Source organism: Megalopta genalis, chromosome 11, assembly GCF_051020955.1.
Source record: "Megalopta genalis isolate 19385.01 chromosome 11, iyMegGena1_principal, whole genome shotgun sequence".
NCBI classification, from domain to species: Eukaryota; Metazoa; Arthropoda; class Insecta; order Hymenoptera; family Halictidae; genus Megalopta; species Megalopta genalis.
This window is the reverse complement of record NC_135023.1, coordinates 12,148,565-12,163,101: the sequence shown is the minus strand read 5'-3', so window position 1 is coordinate 12,163,101 and position 14,537 is coordinate 12,148,565. Positions and strand designations below refer to the sequence as shown.

General features: G+C 42.0%; 5 protein-coding genes across 7 annotated transcripts; 2 read left to right on the top strand and 3 right to left on the bottom strand.

The window, feature by feature from the left end:
• Window positions 1-1,712: 1,712 nt before the first annotated feature.
• ClC-b (chloride channel protein 7) lies at window positions 1,713-6,022 on the bottom strand. 2 transcript variants are annotated; one of them, XR_004491667.2, is made up of 13 exons: window positions 5,659-6,022; window positions 5,307-5,435; window positions 4,906-5,104; window positions 4,572-4,825; window positions 4,319-4,496; window positions 3,733-4,257; window positions 3,491-3,660; window positions 3,196-3,375; window positions 2,894-3,103; window positions 2,566-2,811; window positions 2,414-2,494; window positions 1,971-2,349; window positions 1,713-1,889 (listed from the first exon to the last, which is right to left on the bottom strand). XR_004491667.2 is itself a non-coding variant. In XM_033479802.2 (12 exons), exons 1-12 carry the CDS (start codon window positions 5,833-5,835, stop codon window positions 2,248-2,250), a joined length of 2,451 nt encoding a protein of 816 aa, XP_033335693.2. In that variant the 5' UTR covers window positions 5,836-6,022; the 3' UTR covers window positions 1,713-2,247. The 2 variants fall into 2 exon arrangements, 1 of the variants encoding a protein (XP_033335693.2); XM_033479802.2 differs by having other exon boundaries at window positions 1,713-2,349.
• Window positions 1,911-2,045, top strand: LOC117225944 (uncharacterized). The gene has a single exon (XM_033479807.2). The coding sequence runs from the start codon at window positions 1,911-1,913 to the stop codon at window positions 2,022-2,024; it is 114 nt and encodes a 37-aa protein (XP_033335698.1). The 3' UTR covers window positions 2,025-2,045.
• A 383-nt stretch (window positions 6,023-6,405) lies between the features above and the next one.
• On the bottom strand, window positions 6,406-8,293 carry IFT46 (intraflagellar transport 46). The gene is made up of 3 exons (XM_076525450.1): window positions 7,934-8,293; window positions 7,681-7,872; window positions 6,406-7,616 (listed from the first exon to the last, which is right to left on the bottom strand). The coding sequence occupies exons 1-3, from the start codon at window positions 8,140-8,142 to the stop codon at window positions 7,040-7,042; spliced, it is 978 nt and encodes a 325-aa protein (XP_076381565.1). The 5' UTR covers window positions 8,143-8,293; the 3' UTR covers window positions 6,406-7,039.
• A 122-nt stretch (window positions 8,294-8,415) lies between these two features.
• LOC117226114 (uncharacterized) lies at window positions 8,416-11,437 on the bottom strand. 2 transcript variants are annotated; one of them, XM_033480124.2, is made up of 3 exons: window positions 10,011-11,437; window positions 9,725-9,936; window positions 8,416-9,580 (listed from the first exon to the last, which is right to left on the bottom strand). In XM_033480124.2, the coding sequence occupies exons 1-3, from the start codon at window positions 10,080-10,082 to the stop codon at window positions 9,232-9,234; spliced, it is 633 nt and encodes a 210-aa protein (XP_033336015.2). In that variant the 5' UTR covers window positions 10,083-11,437; the 3' UTR covers window positions 8,416-9,231. The 2 variants fall into 2 exon arrangements, with proteins under 2 accessions (XP_033336015.2, XP_076381566.1); XM_076525451.1 differs by having other exon boundaries at window positions 8,416-9,553.
• A 472-nt stretch (window positions 11,438-11,909) lies between these two features.
• On the top strand, window positions 11,910-14,534 carry LOC117226112 (sodium-dependent nutrient amino acid transporter 1). The gene is made up of 9 exons (XM_033480120.2): window positions 11,910-12,050; window positions 12,123-12,254; window positions 12,332-12,572; window positions 12,628-12,853; window positions 12,927-13,301; window positions 13,356-13,722; window positions 13,813-14,089; window positions 14,162-14,256; window positions 14,346-14,534. Exons 1-9 carry the CDS (start codon window positions 12,024-12,026, stop codon window positions 14,481-14,483), a joined length of 1,878 nt encoding a protein of 625 aa, XP_033336011.1. The 5' UTR covers window positions 11,910-12,023; the 3' UTR covers window positions 14,484-14,534.
• The last annotated feature ends 3 nt before the right edge of the window (window positions 14,535-14,537 follow it).

Sequence of the window (14,537 nt, the reverse complement as noted above, 5' to 3'; positions counted from 1 at the left end):
TTTTTTCGAACTCATATGTTCGGGACCCATTAGTGTCTTCAAGGTAATCGAAAAATATTATATATACAGAAATTGTTTGCAAACCGATTAGTTTATTAAATTCAAATTGTCATTCGGATGTGTAGACGATTTTTTAAACGATCCTGAAATTTTAACTCGTTTTTGTATGGAGCATTATTATTATTATGTCAATGAACTTTTTTTATTGTTACTGTTTTTATGGTTTGCACTCATGTTCTATTCAGATGTTAACCTAACTTTAAGATATATTCAAACAAAGCTTTAAAATATGATGTCTGTTCTTTATTCATTTAGAGAATAATATTTCTGGAGAATTTCTATATTTTTCTATGTTACAGTAGTTTTAAGAGTTGTATCATTTGTATCTTAGATGGGATGCGTAAGGAATCTACCGATTTGTAGATAAATTACTGCCACGAACTTGTTTCTGTCTCCAATAAGCACTCTTTGATTAATATTTTTGCTTGCGTAATGCCTGCTTTTAGTCTTTCTGCTGAGGTTTTACTACCAGCATACGATAGTTTAATATCTTTTCCCAGTTCCTCGATAACTTCTAATAATTGAGAGTATCTACTTTGTCCACAAGTAATATGTACAATAGTGGATGATTTTTGTGTAGGCAAGAATGTTTGAACATTTTCAATATTTGTTACATGGACAATAGACTTATTAGTTTCAAATATCATGTTTCTTTTTTTCAGTTCTGTAATCAGTGAAAGCTCATTAAATTTTAATGCCTCGAGTGCTCTTGCCTCCTCCAAAGCCTTTTTTCTTCTAGCCCTAAATCTTGCCATTCTTTGCGCATCATGAAATCTGCGAGTTATAGCTTCCTCTTTGGTTTCATGAGGTTTTATTACAAGTCTATGCATTGTCTTCCCTTTCTCTTTGCTTGAATTCCTTCTACTTTTCAAGGTATTATTTCTTGGACTCCACTTACAATCATTCATTTTGTTTAATAAAATGTGTTGCACAAAAAAATTATTTGAATCACCCTCTATTTCTCTGGTGCGCACGCGTGCGCAATGTTTGCTCGATTCAAAAACCAATCACAAGAATGACAGACCTTTTTAGACAATGCCGTTGAACTTTCGAATCACGTGCGTTTTAATGGAAAATATTTGACTTTGATAATCTATTTTGCATTCGTGTTACATGCTGACAATATTTTTTACTGTGTTGTTACTGTTGAATACTTGTTATCACAAACCCCGAAGGAAACAGAAAGATCATCGTATTTGCGCGCGAAACACTTTAATGTGTATCCCTTTCCACTAATGCAGTTTCACAAAAAATTTTGAAGTCTCGGTTAATCGGGAATTAAAATTAGCTGCCTTCTTCCTTGTATATATTACTGTCTCAAGGTGATGCGCTCCCAAAATAGGGAGCTGCAGTTAATTGACGACATTTCTTCTATCGGTGTTTTTAGTCGATGACGCCGTTTTCGCGGGAATTCGGTTTTCCGAACGTTCAATATTGTAATGTTATTTATTAATTATTGAATTCGTACTTATGAACAAATCTTTAATAAATAATTTTACGAAAATGTATATTTCTAATGCTTAGTCAGTAACTACAGAAATATTAACTTGTTGAGATGTATAAAATTTTATATTTAAATCTATGTTGATTTCACGGGACCGAATATTATTCGATGTATGTCCAAATTGTGAAAATAAATGTTAGAAACAAAATATTGATAAAATTTCTTTTTATTTTCTTAATAAATGCATACATAAGAAACAGGTATCGATAAATGTATCACGTAGTTTACAATAAAATATTCTTTCATGTTCCAGGTTGTACGTAAAAGTGTTGCATTATTTTTTTGCACCCTATACTAGAGGTGTTTAAGACAGAGGGTACCAGTTCTGAAAATTAAATAGATAAACATGTATATATCATTGTATGAATATTATTTTCTGTTAGTGTTAGTGCTTCTTCCTATATACCTTTTCTTCAAACTATGGTCATGGTTGGGTTGGCAATTATTTGTAAATAATTAATACTAAATTCTTTGTCTGCGATCTTTGTTTTTTCTTTTTTCCTTACTTTAAATACTTCAAAATGAATTTTCTTTGATATATTTTGAGCTTCTTTGCGGTTTAAAAATCTCTTTTGACTTTATACAAAAGCATAACATATATATATATATACTTTGTATATAATATATAAATAAATATTTTTTTAGAAATTAAATAGTAAATTATGTTTGTAAAAAAATTTTAATTAAAGTTTGTTCGTTATTAAAAGTTCATCTAATCCCATTCTTCCTCTATGTTTCCATATCCTAAATCTAGCAACATCTTTTCGTGTAACAATTCCAACTACCTAAAAAAAAAGATGATTAACAAGTTTGTAGACAGATTATGTCAATAAATACAATCGTTATTACCTCGTTTGTATCATTTATGACCGGTAAATGACGAAGACCTAAAGCTCTGAAAAGTCTAAATGCTCGTGGTAATGTTGCAGACTGAAAAGTAAATTAGTATAAATAGTTGAAATAATTTAAATTAGAAATGAAGTAGACAACAAATTACTAACATGTTGTAGCGTGTAAGGGGCAGGATTTATAAAAGGTCTCAGGTCTATTGTGTAAGTTTTTTCTTCGTCAGTTATAGAAATTTTTTCGATTGTCGGGTATCTAGGATATTCTTTTCTGAATAATTTAATGTTATAATATTTCTTCAAATACTCTGAATCTTCATTGAAAACTTTATGCTTCAATAATACTATCAACTGAGAACGTAAAATTAGACCTCGAAATCGTCCATAGGAACGTATTTCAGTCTGAAATAAAAGATATCAAAAAATTAATTTAAAGGAAATTTAATAATTCTTAGTATATAATGATGTAATGGGTAATAGTAACCTCATCGCTGCTAGGAGGATCGACTACAGGAAATCCATTAAATGTTACACATTTAAGTAATTCGACTATATGCCCGACGTTCTCTACAGTTTTCAGTGTTACTACAGGGTGGCTCATTATTTCGCTAGCATATATATTGTTTGACAAGGGCGGAGCTTCCCATGGCAAAATAGGTACTCCAGCCATTTGTGTATGAATCTCATAGATTCCCTAAAAAATAAATAGTAGAAATCTTTATATTAATCTACAGTTGTATCCACATTTTCCATGGATAAATGATAAAGATTAATAGATTTACATGCCTCATTGAAAAAGTCTCCGACCCATTTAGCCATGATTAGAACTATTATAACGGGTAAACCAAACGATATTCCTTGAGTGGCCTCTATAAGTATAGCAGTTAAACTGATCGTCATTCTGACTACTCCACCTAACTGTGCAGCTGCTCCTAATAAAGCATATTTTCCAGGAATTAACGCAACCTGTAACAATGCATAATATTTTATATTATCCTATTTTAGAGAACAAATCAGTGGGAAACTAGTTGAGAAAAAGGGGAGCTTATTTTCGACTGTATTATTTACAATGCTATCTTACACTGTTAGGAAAAAGCTTCGAAAGACCTGATCCAATTAATCTACCCCATGCAGAGCCTATAAGGAGGGATGGGATGAATAGTCCACTGGACATAGAGAGACCAAAAGTAAATACGGCCAGGATGAAGTAAAGTATAATAAAAATCGCTAGTGTTATATCATTGTGGGAACCTAAAAGTAGATGACTGATTAGGTGTAAAGTTTACCATTAGTCCAAGTCCACACATTAGCATAGTAACATACCTTTGGGATCATGGAATAACGATCGTACGCTACTTTCCGGTGTTTGAAACCATAAAGCTGCAACCGCATTATATTCGCCTTCACGGCAAAACATTTGAATAGGAAATTTAGTAGGATCTTGACCCAATGGTTTACAATCGTTTAGAAAATAAATCATTACAAATCCCATTGTTGCGCTCAGAACACCGATTAAAAGCGCTTCTACTACTTTTAACGATTTTCTCTTTATGTATCTCAGACGGAAACAAGTAATTTTATAGTTTATGTGGTTCCACAAAGCGCCCAGCATTCCACCTATTGTTCCCATGATCATAAACAGAGGAATTTCGTAAATTTTATAAGGTATTGTTTCGAATTTCCCAAGGTTTAGTAAACCGGGATAAGAAAGATCACCAGGCCGTCCATGATATGTACTCAGCACAATATTTAAGGTGAATGTTGTAATCATACTAGCAAAAAACGTTCTCCATGTGAGGCTTTGATTAAAAAAACTAGTCCCTTCTTCGATGCTAAACAATACTCCCCCTAAATTATTTTTTAACAATTAGAATTTGTTTCCTATATACTATTGCTTGTTATAATTTACCAATTGGTGCTCCAAATGCTGCAGACACGCCAGATGCTGCACCTCCTGACACAAAGTCCCGTTTTTCATGGTCTTCTCGAAAATATTGAAATATCTTGAAATCCTTTTTGAACGTAGTACTTTTTCCTTGAGATATTCCTGCTGCTACAACAGCGCCAGAATGTATCATAGGTCCCTCCTACAATTATTAATGCAAATATGTTGTTTATCTTGATAGTAAATAATTTAGGAAATGACGACAAATGATATTTACCTTTCCACCAGCCAAACCTCCTACAACTGTACAGATTACTCCAATGATCTTTACAGCCAATGTTTTAATACGTACAACTCGTGGTACTTTAATTCCATTTAAATAACATTTTACCTGTGGAATACCACTGCCTGCGGCCACTGGTTCTATGTAGGACACCAAAAGGGCACCTATTAACACTGGTACTAAATTTAAAGTCAACCACAATAGGTACGGTAACCATAAACAATTTTCTACTACACACTGATCCATATCTGTAATTCATTGTAAGGAAAGAGAGAAAATTGATTGTTTCATTCAGTCCTTATATTTATGTATTAATAACGAAGGATACAAGTCTTAAGACAGCCATATTTCAAATGCGTTAATTCTTCTATAGATATATCTACGAAAGAGGCTATAAGGGCTGTGCAGATGCCTATCAGTAAAAAAATGAACCATCTGGCAAAATTCTTTTTAACTACAAACTTATACCCTTTTTTCCTTTCTTCATCTTTTAAAAGTTGGTTCTCGCATGGATCATAATCTAAACTCTAAGAAAAAAGAAGCAGATTCTCTGAGTTGAACATACTCAGAGATAAGATGCAGTACTTGCAATGATTAGCATATAGAATTCATTGAACAAAAAAAAAAAATAAAGAGAACTACAAGATAAAAGTTAGAATTGGCAGCGTCGAAAGATAAAGCACGTAATGCTTTTACTTATTTTATTAAAGCGATTACAGAATAAATTACCTCATAATTGGTAGATAAAAAATTTGTCGCTCCAGGGGTGATTTCACCTGAAATTTGCCTCCTTGGATTCCGTGCGATCGTCTCCATAATATTTTGCGTGGATAGACTGCCATGGTCGGAGATAGTGTTCTATCAAACAAATAAGATGATAAAACATTGAAAACAAACGTAGAAGTCGTACGTTGTACATGTAATTGTGCATCGTTCCGAGCAATCTTTGAAGTAATTAGCAACAGGCTTGACGTGCTGTTGGATTCAATGCGTACTTATTAGGTTATGCTTGAACATTTGCCAAATACCAGGCTGTTCAATCAATGCACAGTGTCATTGATACAATAGACTTTTTACGTACCCTAAATCTAACATGGACGTCATCATTTGTATATGACGCAAAATTATTTCTTGGCCTCAGGAGTTGTTCTGTGTCTTCGTTCGTGTAACTCTGAAAGCTGTCTTCGATTTCGATGGCACCGTTTATTATAGCATTAACATTTGATGGGGTGTCTGTGTTAGTCATCTTTTCAAACATCAATTCTATCACGTCTTACAGAAATTCCACAGACAAGGCCATCAAAATTATCGTGTCAACGAAACATGTACACATCCATTTCTCAGAGTTAAACTACTAAACACGCACACAAAGGACAAGTGTCATCCACTGGCAGCATCGGCATCAGCCACGTGATTCATACATACGTATCTAGTCCATATCTCAATGGATCTGTTACTATGATTCATGTCCGATACGAATGAAGCTCGATCAATCGCATCCGTGAATCGATCTAACGTTTTCTCGATTAATCAGATCTTATCTCTCGAATACATCATATCGATCGAGGAACGTTCGAGCCCATGGATAGTGTCTACATGATCTTATTTCATCTAATTCGTCGATTCTAATGAAACCGACATGGAAATGTAGTTTCATAACATTGCTGATAATGACCACGTAAGGCATGAATCACCGGAAAAGCTTCCGTTCGAAACCATCATGCAAATAAAAAAGCGAAGTACTAAAAAGCAGTCTTGCAGCAGTGTAAACGTACAAATTTTAAAAAAGGAAGTAGTCAAACGCTATAAAGGTGATCAAAGATAAACATTGTTTTCATTTTTCCTCTTTATTTTTTAGATTACATTATGCCACCGACATTGTCGTAATCCCATTACTGTAGCCTTTCCGTTCCAGATTATTCATCGAAAATTATGCAGAATATAAAGCAAAATATTTGCTTTTGTAGCAAATTGAAGCCACTCAGGAACTTCTTTTCTTCGCTAATTCTAGTAGGTTGAAAAATAACATATCGGTCCTCATAAATTCTTTTTATCTTCTATCTGTTTCAAACTACGGCTACACACTTTAGTCATGAATAAATCAAATCCGCAGATTAGCGATGACACACGAATCCGAAGTTTGTAATTCCATCCATCTGCGGTCTTGACGTCATCAATAAACGGAGTATCGTCCTTAAATATACAGCTACGTATATCGAAATATTTTACACAATTCCGCTGACCAACGTACGGGAAAAAGTACTAAAAATTCATTGAATATTTTAGCGAATATTTTCACGAGGTTTCCTTGTGTTGGCCATTCGCTATTCTGTGCTCGGACTCGCCGTTCTACGCCTTGAAAGGAAGAAGCCCATTTACATAGATATTTACAGAAGATTAGCATCGTTTTCGTCATGGCGTGCGATTGAAAATCGTATTCACGTGGACGTATCCGGCGGAAGTCAATACTTTTGCGCTCGAGCATTCCGGACCTCGAGGAAAAGCGTGAAAAGCGTGTGAAGCGCTTCCAGCCTAGAGTCCTCCTCGACGGGGATGTCGAGAAGGTTGCAGATTATATCGGTCAGATGGGACAGATCGCAATCCAGCTGAGTGAAGTCCAGCTCGGTCTCGTTCAGCCTCTCCTCGACCTCGACCGGCCACTGTTGCAGCAGAGAGTCGATGTCCGGCATAGGTTTGGTCAGATGCACGGCCGGTGGGTGTTTGCTCCTGTGCAGCTGATTGATGTCGTCGATCCACTTGTCGATCGACTTCGCGTTCTTCTCGGCGTCCTCGATTCTCTTGACAACCGTTTGCCTGGCTGCACCCGCGCTTCTCATATGACTGCGTAATTGCAGGTGCAGCACGGCAGGGTCCGACTGGTTGGTGCAAGGCTCGTCCAGCACGGTCAACCCTATCTTGTCCTCCACCCCGTCGGGCCTGGGGATCTTAATGAACGCATCTATGTCGCCAACCGCCGGGATATAGTCAGGGATGAACGGTATTAGCTTGTAGTTCAGCTCTATCCTCTGCGGAGTATACCTGTCGTACGAGGCACTTGCATTTCAAGCTGTTCAAGCAGGAGATAATTGAGCAATAGAGATACCTCATGATGTTTTGAAACAGCTCCGTCACTTCCGCTGACGCTTTCAGATTCTCAAAGTCCTTAGGGTTGTAGATCTCAATTTGCTGCGCGGTGCTGGCCCCCTGGATGTCATCGTCGTCGGTCTCCTCACTGTCCGAGGGATCGCTGCCGATCTCCAGCGACTTCCCGAAGCTGGTTTCTACCTTGTTATACCTTGAATCGAAAACCCCGCTCGACGATCCACGCGTTTCTCGGTAGAGCGCAAAACGATTACCTTTCGAACTTATTCCGCATCGAACTCATCTCCGTAGAGCTCGAAGTCCCCTGCTTCGCAGATTGCCTTGGTCTTCTGGAGCTAGAAGGTCTGTGACGCACGGGGCTCTGGATCTCCTCGGCGTTTCGGACCTCGATGCTCTCGTCGAATTTTGCGAATGCTAAAATATTGTGCGCTTCCTCTTCGTCGCTGCTATCCTTGATGTCCATCGCGTCGCTTATTTCTGCTCGTCCATGGAAAACGCGGCGGACACTGTTACCACATCGTGCATACTTACAGCCCGACGAACGATTGTTTTGATTCCCGCGTGCTCGCCGTTTCTATGGTTTCGAGCGGGTCGATGGACGCAGCGTTCCGAGTTCCGGGGGATATATAGATCCGAGCGTTTCTTGATCGTTTAAATAATTTTACATTATACCATGCGAAAACTCAGCGGGCAGAATTTTCGTTCGAAGTTCGTAAGTAGCTGTTTCGACACATCGTTCGTTATGGTTTAATATTTATTGCGTGATTTACGATAGATCGATAGATCAAGGATTTATATATTATCGATCGACAAATCTTTCGCAAGAAATAATTGTCTGTCGCGCGATAAAACCGGAGCAGTCTTTGCAACGGAGAACCCGATGGTCGTATTAAGTTTACGACTTTCCCGAGATAAAACGCGTCCGGGTTTTTCGATCGAGTTATTTATTTATCGATAACGAACCATCATCGGAGTTTGCCTTGACGAAATTCATCGACGCGTTAATGCGCGTTACCATGCGTTTTATTTGTTCGGGGCATAAAAACATTAACAAAGACGACCTTACAAATAAGAATAGAATTTCACGGTGATAAAAGATCGCAATAAAAGTCGGCAAACGTGTCTCGAATAAAATATACGATATGCAAACGTTTGCCCACGATCGATGAGAAGAAACATCGACAGAAAATAAAGACGATACAAAATGTGATGTAAACGACTCGAAAATATAATTGCGCGCACCGTGATCTGTCGGGATTGCGTTAACGCGTTGATTAACTAACAGCCAGCCGAGGGGGAAAAAGCGCAACTGTATAATTCTGACAAGCTTTACCCGCGAATCGATTCGAAACGAATTCTGTTTGCGAAAGAAATTTGTCGCGAGTCGCGAAGCATCCGATAACGTTTCGCTAATTAGCTCGGAATGTTAAGCAACCGTGAATTACGCGCGCAACGAATGGGAACGCTGTTAAACGATGATCCGTCAATTCTCCAACGTTCCTTTCAGCGTTCTCGAAGAGACACTGTTGCACGAAATCTATGGGAAGGTCGGCTATTCGAACGAGTATTTCCCATAAACCAAGCCGCTCCTTGTCCGCCTGACAAACCATTTCTGGTTCGGTTTCGAAGCCAGCTTATGCGTTTGGGTGCTCTGCGAGTTGTGCAGCTGGTTCCCGGTCAGACCGAAGATCGACTTCTTCAGGATGCAACGGGGCCTTCTCCTGTTGCTCCTATGCATTCGGGAGAAGCTCTCGTGCGAGAAGTTCCTCTCCGGGATCCTGCCACGATGAAACATCGAGTCCCCGCACGCTTCGAAGCGGACCGAACTTGCGTTCGACACGCGGCACAGGCTTCCTTCGAGGTCTACCGGCACTCTATCGGGAACGAGGTCGCTGATAATCCTAAATTGCATTCCCGTTCGTCGTTATTGCCGTATTTTCGATCTTTTAACGCGTTGAACGCAGCTTCGCGTCATTCTACATTCGTTTATGCTTTCAGGCATTCAACGCGCTAACGTTCTCGAACCGGGAACGGAAGGAGCTCACGTCTCGATCCCGGCGAAAGCGTAGGAATCCGGGTCTTCGGCCTTCTCGCATTTCGACGTCAGATTCACGAGAATGAAAAGCACGATGCAGATGACGGAGAACGCCACGAGGTCCGCGGTCAAGTTCCTGAAGGAGAGACCCTGCAGCTTCGAATCGAAGGAATCGAGGTTTTCGTCGTCGGCTGTCAGCCAGACCTTGTACCGGATCAGATCCTGAGGATCGACGGTTTCGTTTATTCGGGTCACGGATCGTTCGTTACGAGGACAGGTTAATCGCACGATCCTACCCGTAAGTAGACAAATACTTGTTGGACGATCAGCTGCACGAGATAGTAGAAGTTGCCCAGATGGTCCATCATCGATCGCTGTTTTGGATGAACGTTGTCGTCGAGCTAGCTAGCAGCGGATACGCTGGTTAATTTGTTAAGCCATCCTGTCGGGAAACGTCTCACATCGTTCTGCCAAATAGCCGGAATTTGACAAAAGCTTCGCCGTCCCGCGTTTGTTTCGTCGGATCGAACATTCCCGCGCGCGAATAAATGCTTTCAAGATCGGCGACCGGACGTTACGCGATTAAAAATCCATGGTATTTCGTGCGAAAGTTCTCCAACCGACTGGCGCTAATTCATAAAAACTTTAATCAGGAGCAGTGTTTGCCGAGTGACGTAAGGGAGCTGCGATTAAGACGCAATTATATGCAGTCCGCAGACTGTAGTTCCACCGTATCGCGGTATTCGCGGTGCAGTTTTGCAACGCACCTGCTCGGTTGATCGGGGGCCTTGAACGCTGCTTACCGGCGCTGACAATTACAGCTAATATTTATATGTTTCTGAGTTATTTATAATTAAATTAATTATTATTCATGAGCTATCCATTAGCAATACAGTGTGGCACGAAAAGAACAGCATTTATTTCGCACACATAATTTCCCCGGGCCCTTGTGATCGACGTGTCGCACGTTCGCAGCTGTCAACAAGACGACCCAGAAAACATTGAAACCTGTCCAGATATGATAGATCGTTTAGTAACGCGCGAAAGAACAAAAGATCCTGAATGGCTTATGGAGGCTCATTCGAATTTTGTTGCGGAGAAATCCGACGAAATTCGCGGTATCCGTTCGCTCCATTTCCTCGCTAATCCGTAACATCGATTGGCCTTTATCGCATGTCGGAGATACGCGACAACTGCAATATATGCCAACTACAATATTTCGCCGCGCCTTTCGACTTTCAGAAACGAAAGCACAATTATCCGTTCTTCGAATCCAGTCTTCCTAGACATTTCTTTATATCTTTACGATCTCGACCTATTCTCTTTCGACGGCGTCGGAGAGAAGGACGTGGGATTACACGATCCCTTATCAGACTCTTTCTTCGCAGCCGTCGTAATAATCGTTGGATTAAACGCCGTCTTTATTTGCTCTAACTTTAATAGAATTTATATCCGCGGCATATTCGTGCCTTTTCGAGACGATCTCAATTAAACCAGAAGTCTTACCGCCTCTTATCGATTCCATGAAAACTAAACTTTTCCACGCGTGGCATCTCGAATCGAACCTCCGCCGAATGCTTGCCGAACTTTCGTTAATTAGCAATAAGAGGACAATGCGTTCCAAATCGCGGTCTCTGTTCCATAAACGATGCGTAATTTCGTAGGTTTCCGAACGGCGGGATGTCGCTATAAAAACGAAGGCGTCTCAATTTTCAGCAAGCCGTCCGAAACCATTCGTCCGCCCGGGAAATGTTAATGCTTCGCGTACGCGCGGCTGGCAATTATCGGCACGTGCTGCAGCCTCGAGCGTACCTGTACGCGGAGCCGAGCGGGCCGCGGTCTGCAGAAGCAGAGATGAAATTCGAAGAACGCGGGAGAACGTTCAAGCTGCGTGTCGTATCTAATCAGCGCGCAGCGCTGAAGCCTTTATTTTGCGGATCTCGGTGCTCGTGACAGCTCGTTGGTCAGACTTTCTCGGACAAGAGGAAGGTCCATTCGTCGGCTCCAGTTTTCCGGGGCCCAATCGACTCTCCGTTCGTCAAATTTCACGATTCCACTCTACGAAGGCAGCTCTCGCGTTCTCCCAATGATCATCTCGCGTCGGTGATAGTCAATTTATTCCGTCCATTGAATACCATCGAAGAGGCTGGCTAATGGGACACTGTCCTGTGATGACCACCTCGTCTCTCGGCCGCATCCTTTCCGTGGAAAGGATATTCTTCTCAAAGCTCGCCAGCCAAACGGATTAATCTAGCGGGGACCAATCGCCAGAAAGAAGATCACCGGTGCATCAGGATCGCAACTTAAACATGGCGAAGCTGGAAAACGGAGTTTATGTGAGACACTTGTGATGTTCGATCATGTTGTTGATCGCTAACCGAATTAACGACCGGAATATGTACTTGCAGACGCAGAACGGATATGCGAACGAAGCTTTCGAGATGGACAGTGTCCGCGTTGGTTGGAACGGGAGCAATTCCGTGGCTGCAGAGAAGCCGAAGCAATCGGTGGAACCGGGACAAAGCGACATCGTGAAAACCGTGTGTTTAAATCTTTTGGAGCCGAGATAGTCCACTGTCGCGTCGGCGAACACTGATCGATCCTTTTACCTCTACAGAGAGCAGAATGGGGAGGCGGACTGGAATTCCTAATGGCCTGCATCTCCACTTCCGTCGGCCTCGGGAACGTTTGGAGGTTTCCGTTCACCGCGTACGAGAACGGCGGCGGCGCGTTCCTGATTCCTTACATCATCATCTTGATATTCGTCGGGAAACCGTTCTACTTTTTGGAGGCCCTTCTGGGCCAGTTCACGAACCAGTCCTGCGCGAAAACGTGGGCCATGTCCCCGGCGATGAAAGGTTTACTCGTAACGAAGGGTTGCCTGATTTTCTTCTGACCACGACGTCGTTTCAGGTCTGGGATACGGACAGGCGTTCGCGGCAACCTGCGTGGTCTCGTACTACTGCTCTCTAATGGCTCTCACGTTGTTTTACCTGGTGACCAGTTTCCAAGCCGAACTGCCTTGGTCCTACTGCCGAGAAGAATGGGGGGACACCTGCGTGGACGCGGTGTCGGACAATGGGAACACGATCTCGTCCGTCAACAAGACTTTGCACAGCGCCGCAGAGTTGTACTTCCGGTTGGTTGTACTTCCGGTTTGTTGTACTTCCAGTTTATTCGCTTTCCTCCGCTAAAGCAAACGTTCTCTTAAGGAAAATCGTTCTCAACGAATACGATTCGATCGACAACGGTATCGGCACTCCTTCCTGGCAGCTGATTATCTGCCTGGTCTTCAGCTGGGTCGCGGTCTTCTTCGTGCTCTTCAAAGGAGTGAAGAGCACGGGCAAGGCGGCTTACTTCCTCGCGCTGTTCCCGTACGTGGTGATGATCGCGTTGCTGATTAGGGCGGTCACCTTGGAGGGCGCTGTTGACGGCATTCTCTTCCTAGTCATTCCCAAATGGGAGAAACTCTGGCAGCCGAATGTCTGGTACGCCGCCATCACTCAGTGCTTCTTCTCGTTGTCGGTCTGCTTCGGGCCCATCCTCACCTTCTCGTCTTACAATAACTTCCGGCATAAGCTCGGCAGGTAAATTCTTTTGTCGCTATCCGAGTTTCAGTGTTAACAAGAATTTTGTTTCAGAGACGTGATGATTGTGACCACTCTGGACACGTTCACGAGTCTGATGGCCGGGTGCACGATTTTCGGGATCCTCGGAAATCTGGCTCACGAGATGGGCACCACGGACGTGTCTTCGGTGGTTCGCGGTGGCACCGGCCTCGCGTTCATTTCCTATCCGGACGCTTTGGCAAGATTCAAAGTGGTTCCGCAGCTGTTCTCTGTTCTCTTCTTCGTGATGTTGTTTGTCTTGGGAGTCGGTAGCGCGGTGGCACTCTGCGGAGCCGTCTTCAGCATCCTCTGCGATTACTTTCCCAAAATAGCTCACTGGAAGCTGGTGCTCGTGGTTTCAGTCATCGGGTTCGCCGTTAGTATCGTATATGTCACTCCCGTGAGTATCGTGAAAGATTTCTAGAACAGCTTAGAGTGTCTCAATTGCTTGATGTTGTTACTTGTAATCGGAACAATGTTGTCGTGAAAGGGTGGCCAATGGTTCGTCACGTTGGTCGACTACTACGGCGGCACCTTCGTCGCCATAATCGTCGGGGTGCTGGAAATGATCACCGTCTTCTGGATCTACGGGATATCAAGATTCGTGACCGACGTCGAGTTCATGCTGGGCCAAAAACCGTCGTGGTACTGGAGGATCTGCTGGACTATCATCACGCCGGTCCTCATGATCGTTATACTAATTTACACCATTGTCACTTACGTGCCGCCCACCTACGACGGCACGGTGTTCCCTGATTATGCTTACGGTTGGTATCCTAAATGAAAGTAAATGAAACCGTCGCGTTGGCTAATCTCTATGAAAATCGATTTGCTCGTAGGTATCGGTTGGTTCCTGTTCGCTCTGGGAATGTCCTTGATCGCAGGATTCATGTTTCAGAAAGTGATGCAGAGCCGGTCGTCGTCGGTTATCGAAGTGAGTCATCTTCGCAAACGATCATCCTCGCGACTCGACACGCGATGATCTTTCATTAATTTTCATTGGATTCGTCTTTTGTTTCGTAGACCGTAAAATCGGCGTTTCAACCATCCGAGGAAAAGTGGGGGCCCAGGGATCCGAAAATCCGTTTGGAATGGAAAGAATTCGTGGCCGAGAAAAATTTCAGGTGTCAGGGCGGCTTTGTCGAGACCTTTTTCAAGTGAAATTAAACAGATTGAATCTTGGTCGAATTAAATGTACATATAGGATCTTGATTT

What these genes read in the sequence shown, in the direction of transcription:
- LOC117225944 (XM_033479807.2), top strand. Translation starts at nt 1,911, where the DNA reads ATGTATATATCATTGTATGAATATTATTTTCTGTTAGTGTTAGTGCTT.
- ClC-b (XM_033479802.2), bottom strand. Translation starts at nt 5,835, where the DNA reads ATGTTTGAAAAGATGACTAACACAGACACCCCATCAAATGTTAATGCT. An exon ending in CCCCTTACACGCTACAACAT is followed by an intron (nt 2,495 to 2,565) that starts GTTAGTAATTTG and finishes TTTACTTTTCAG; the next exon opens with TCTGCAACATTACCACGAGC. An exon ending in TCATAAATGATACAAACGAG is followed by an intron (nt 2,350 to 2,413) that starts GTAATAACGATT and finishes CTTTTTTTTTAG; the next exon opens with GTAGTTGGAATTGTTACACG.
- LOC117226112 (XM_033480120.2), top strand. Translation starts at nt 12,024, where the DNA reads ATGGCGAAGCTGGAAAACGGAGTTTAT. An exon ending in AGCTGGAAAACGGAGTTTAT is followed by an intron (nt 12,051 to 12,122) that starts GTGAGACACTTG and finishes ATGTACTTGCAG; the next exon opens with ACGCAGAACGGATATGCGAA. An exon ending in AAAGCGACATCGTGAAAACC is followed by an intron (nt 12,255 to 12,331) that starts GTGTGTTTAAAT and finishes TTACCTCTACAG; the next exon opens with AGAGCAGAATGGGGAGGCGG.
- IFT46 (XM_076525450.1), bottom strand. Translation starts at nt 8,142, where the DNA reads ATGGACATCAAGGATAGCAGCGACGAAGAGGAAGCGCACAATATTTTA. An exon ending in ATGCGGAATAAGTTCGAAAG is followed by an intron (nt 7,873 to 7,933) that starts GTAATCGTTTTG and finishes TTTCGATTCAAG; the next exon opens with GTATAACAAGGTAGAAACCA. An exon ending in CTGTTTCAAAACATCATGAG is followed by an intron (nt 7,617 to 7,680) that starts GTATCTCTATTG and finishes CTCGTACGACAG; the next exon opens with GTATACTCCGCAGAGGATAG.
- LOC117226114 (XM_033480124.2), bottom strand. Translation starts at nt 10,082, where the DNA reads ATGATGGACCATCTGGGCAACTTCTACTATCTCGTGCAGCTGATCGTC. An exon ending in AAGTATTTGTCTACTTACGG is followed by an intron (nt 9,937 to 10,010) that starts GTAGGATCGTGC and finishes GTCGATCCTCAG; the next exon opens with GATCTGATCCGGTACAAGGT. An exon ending in GCTTTCGCCGGGATCGAGAC is followed by an intron (nt 9,581 to 9,724) that starts GTGAGCTCCTTC and finishes AATGCAATTTAG; the next exon opens with GATTATCAGCGACCTCGTTC.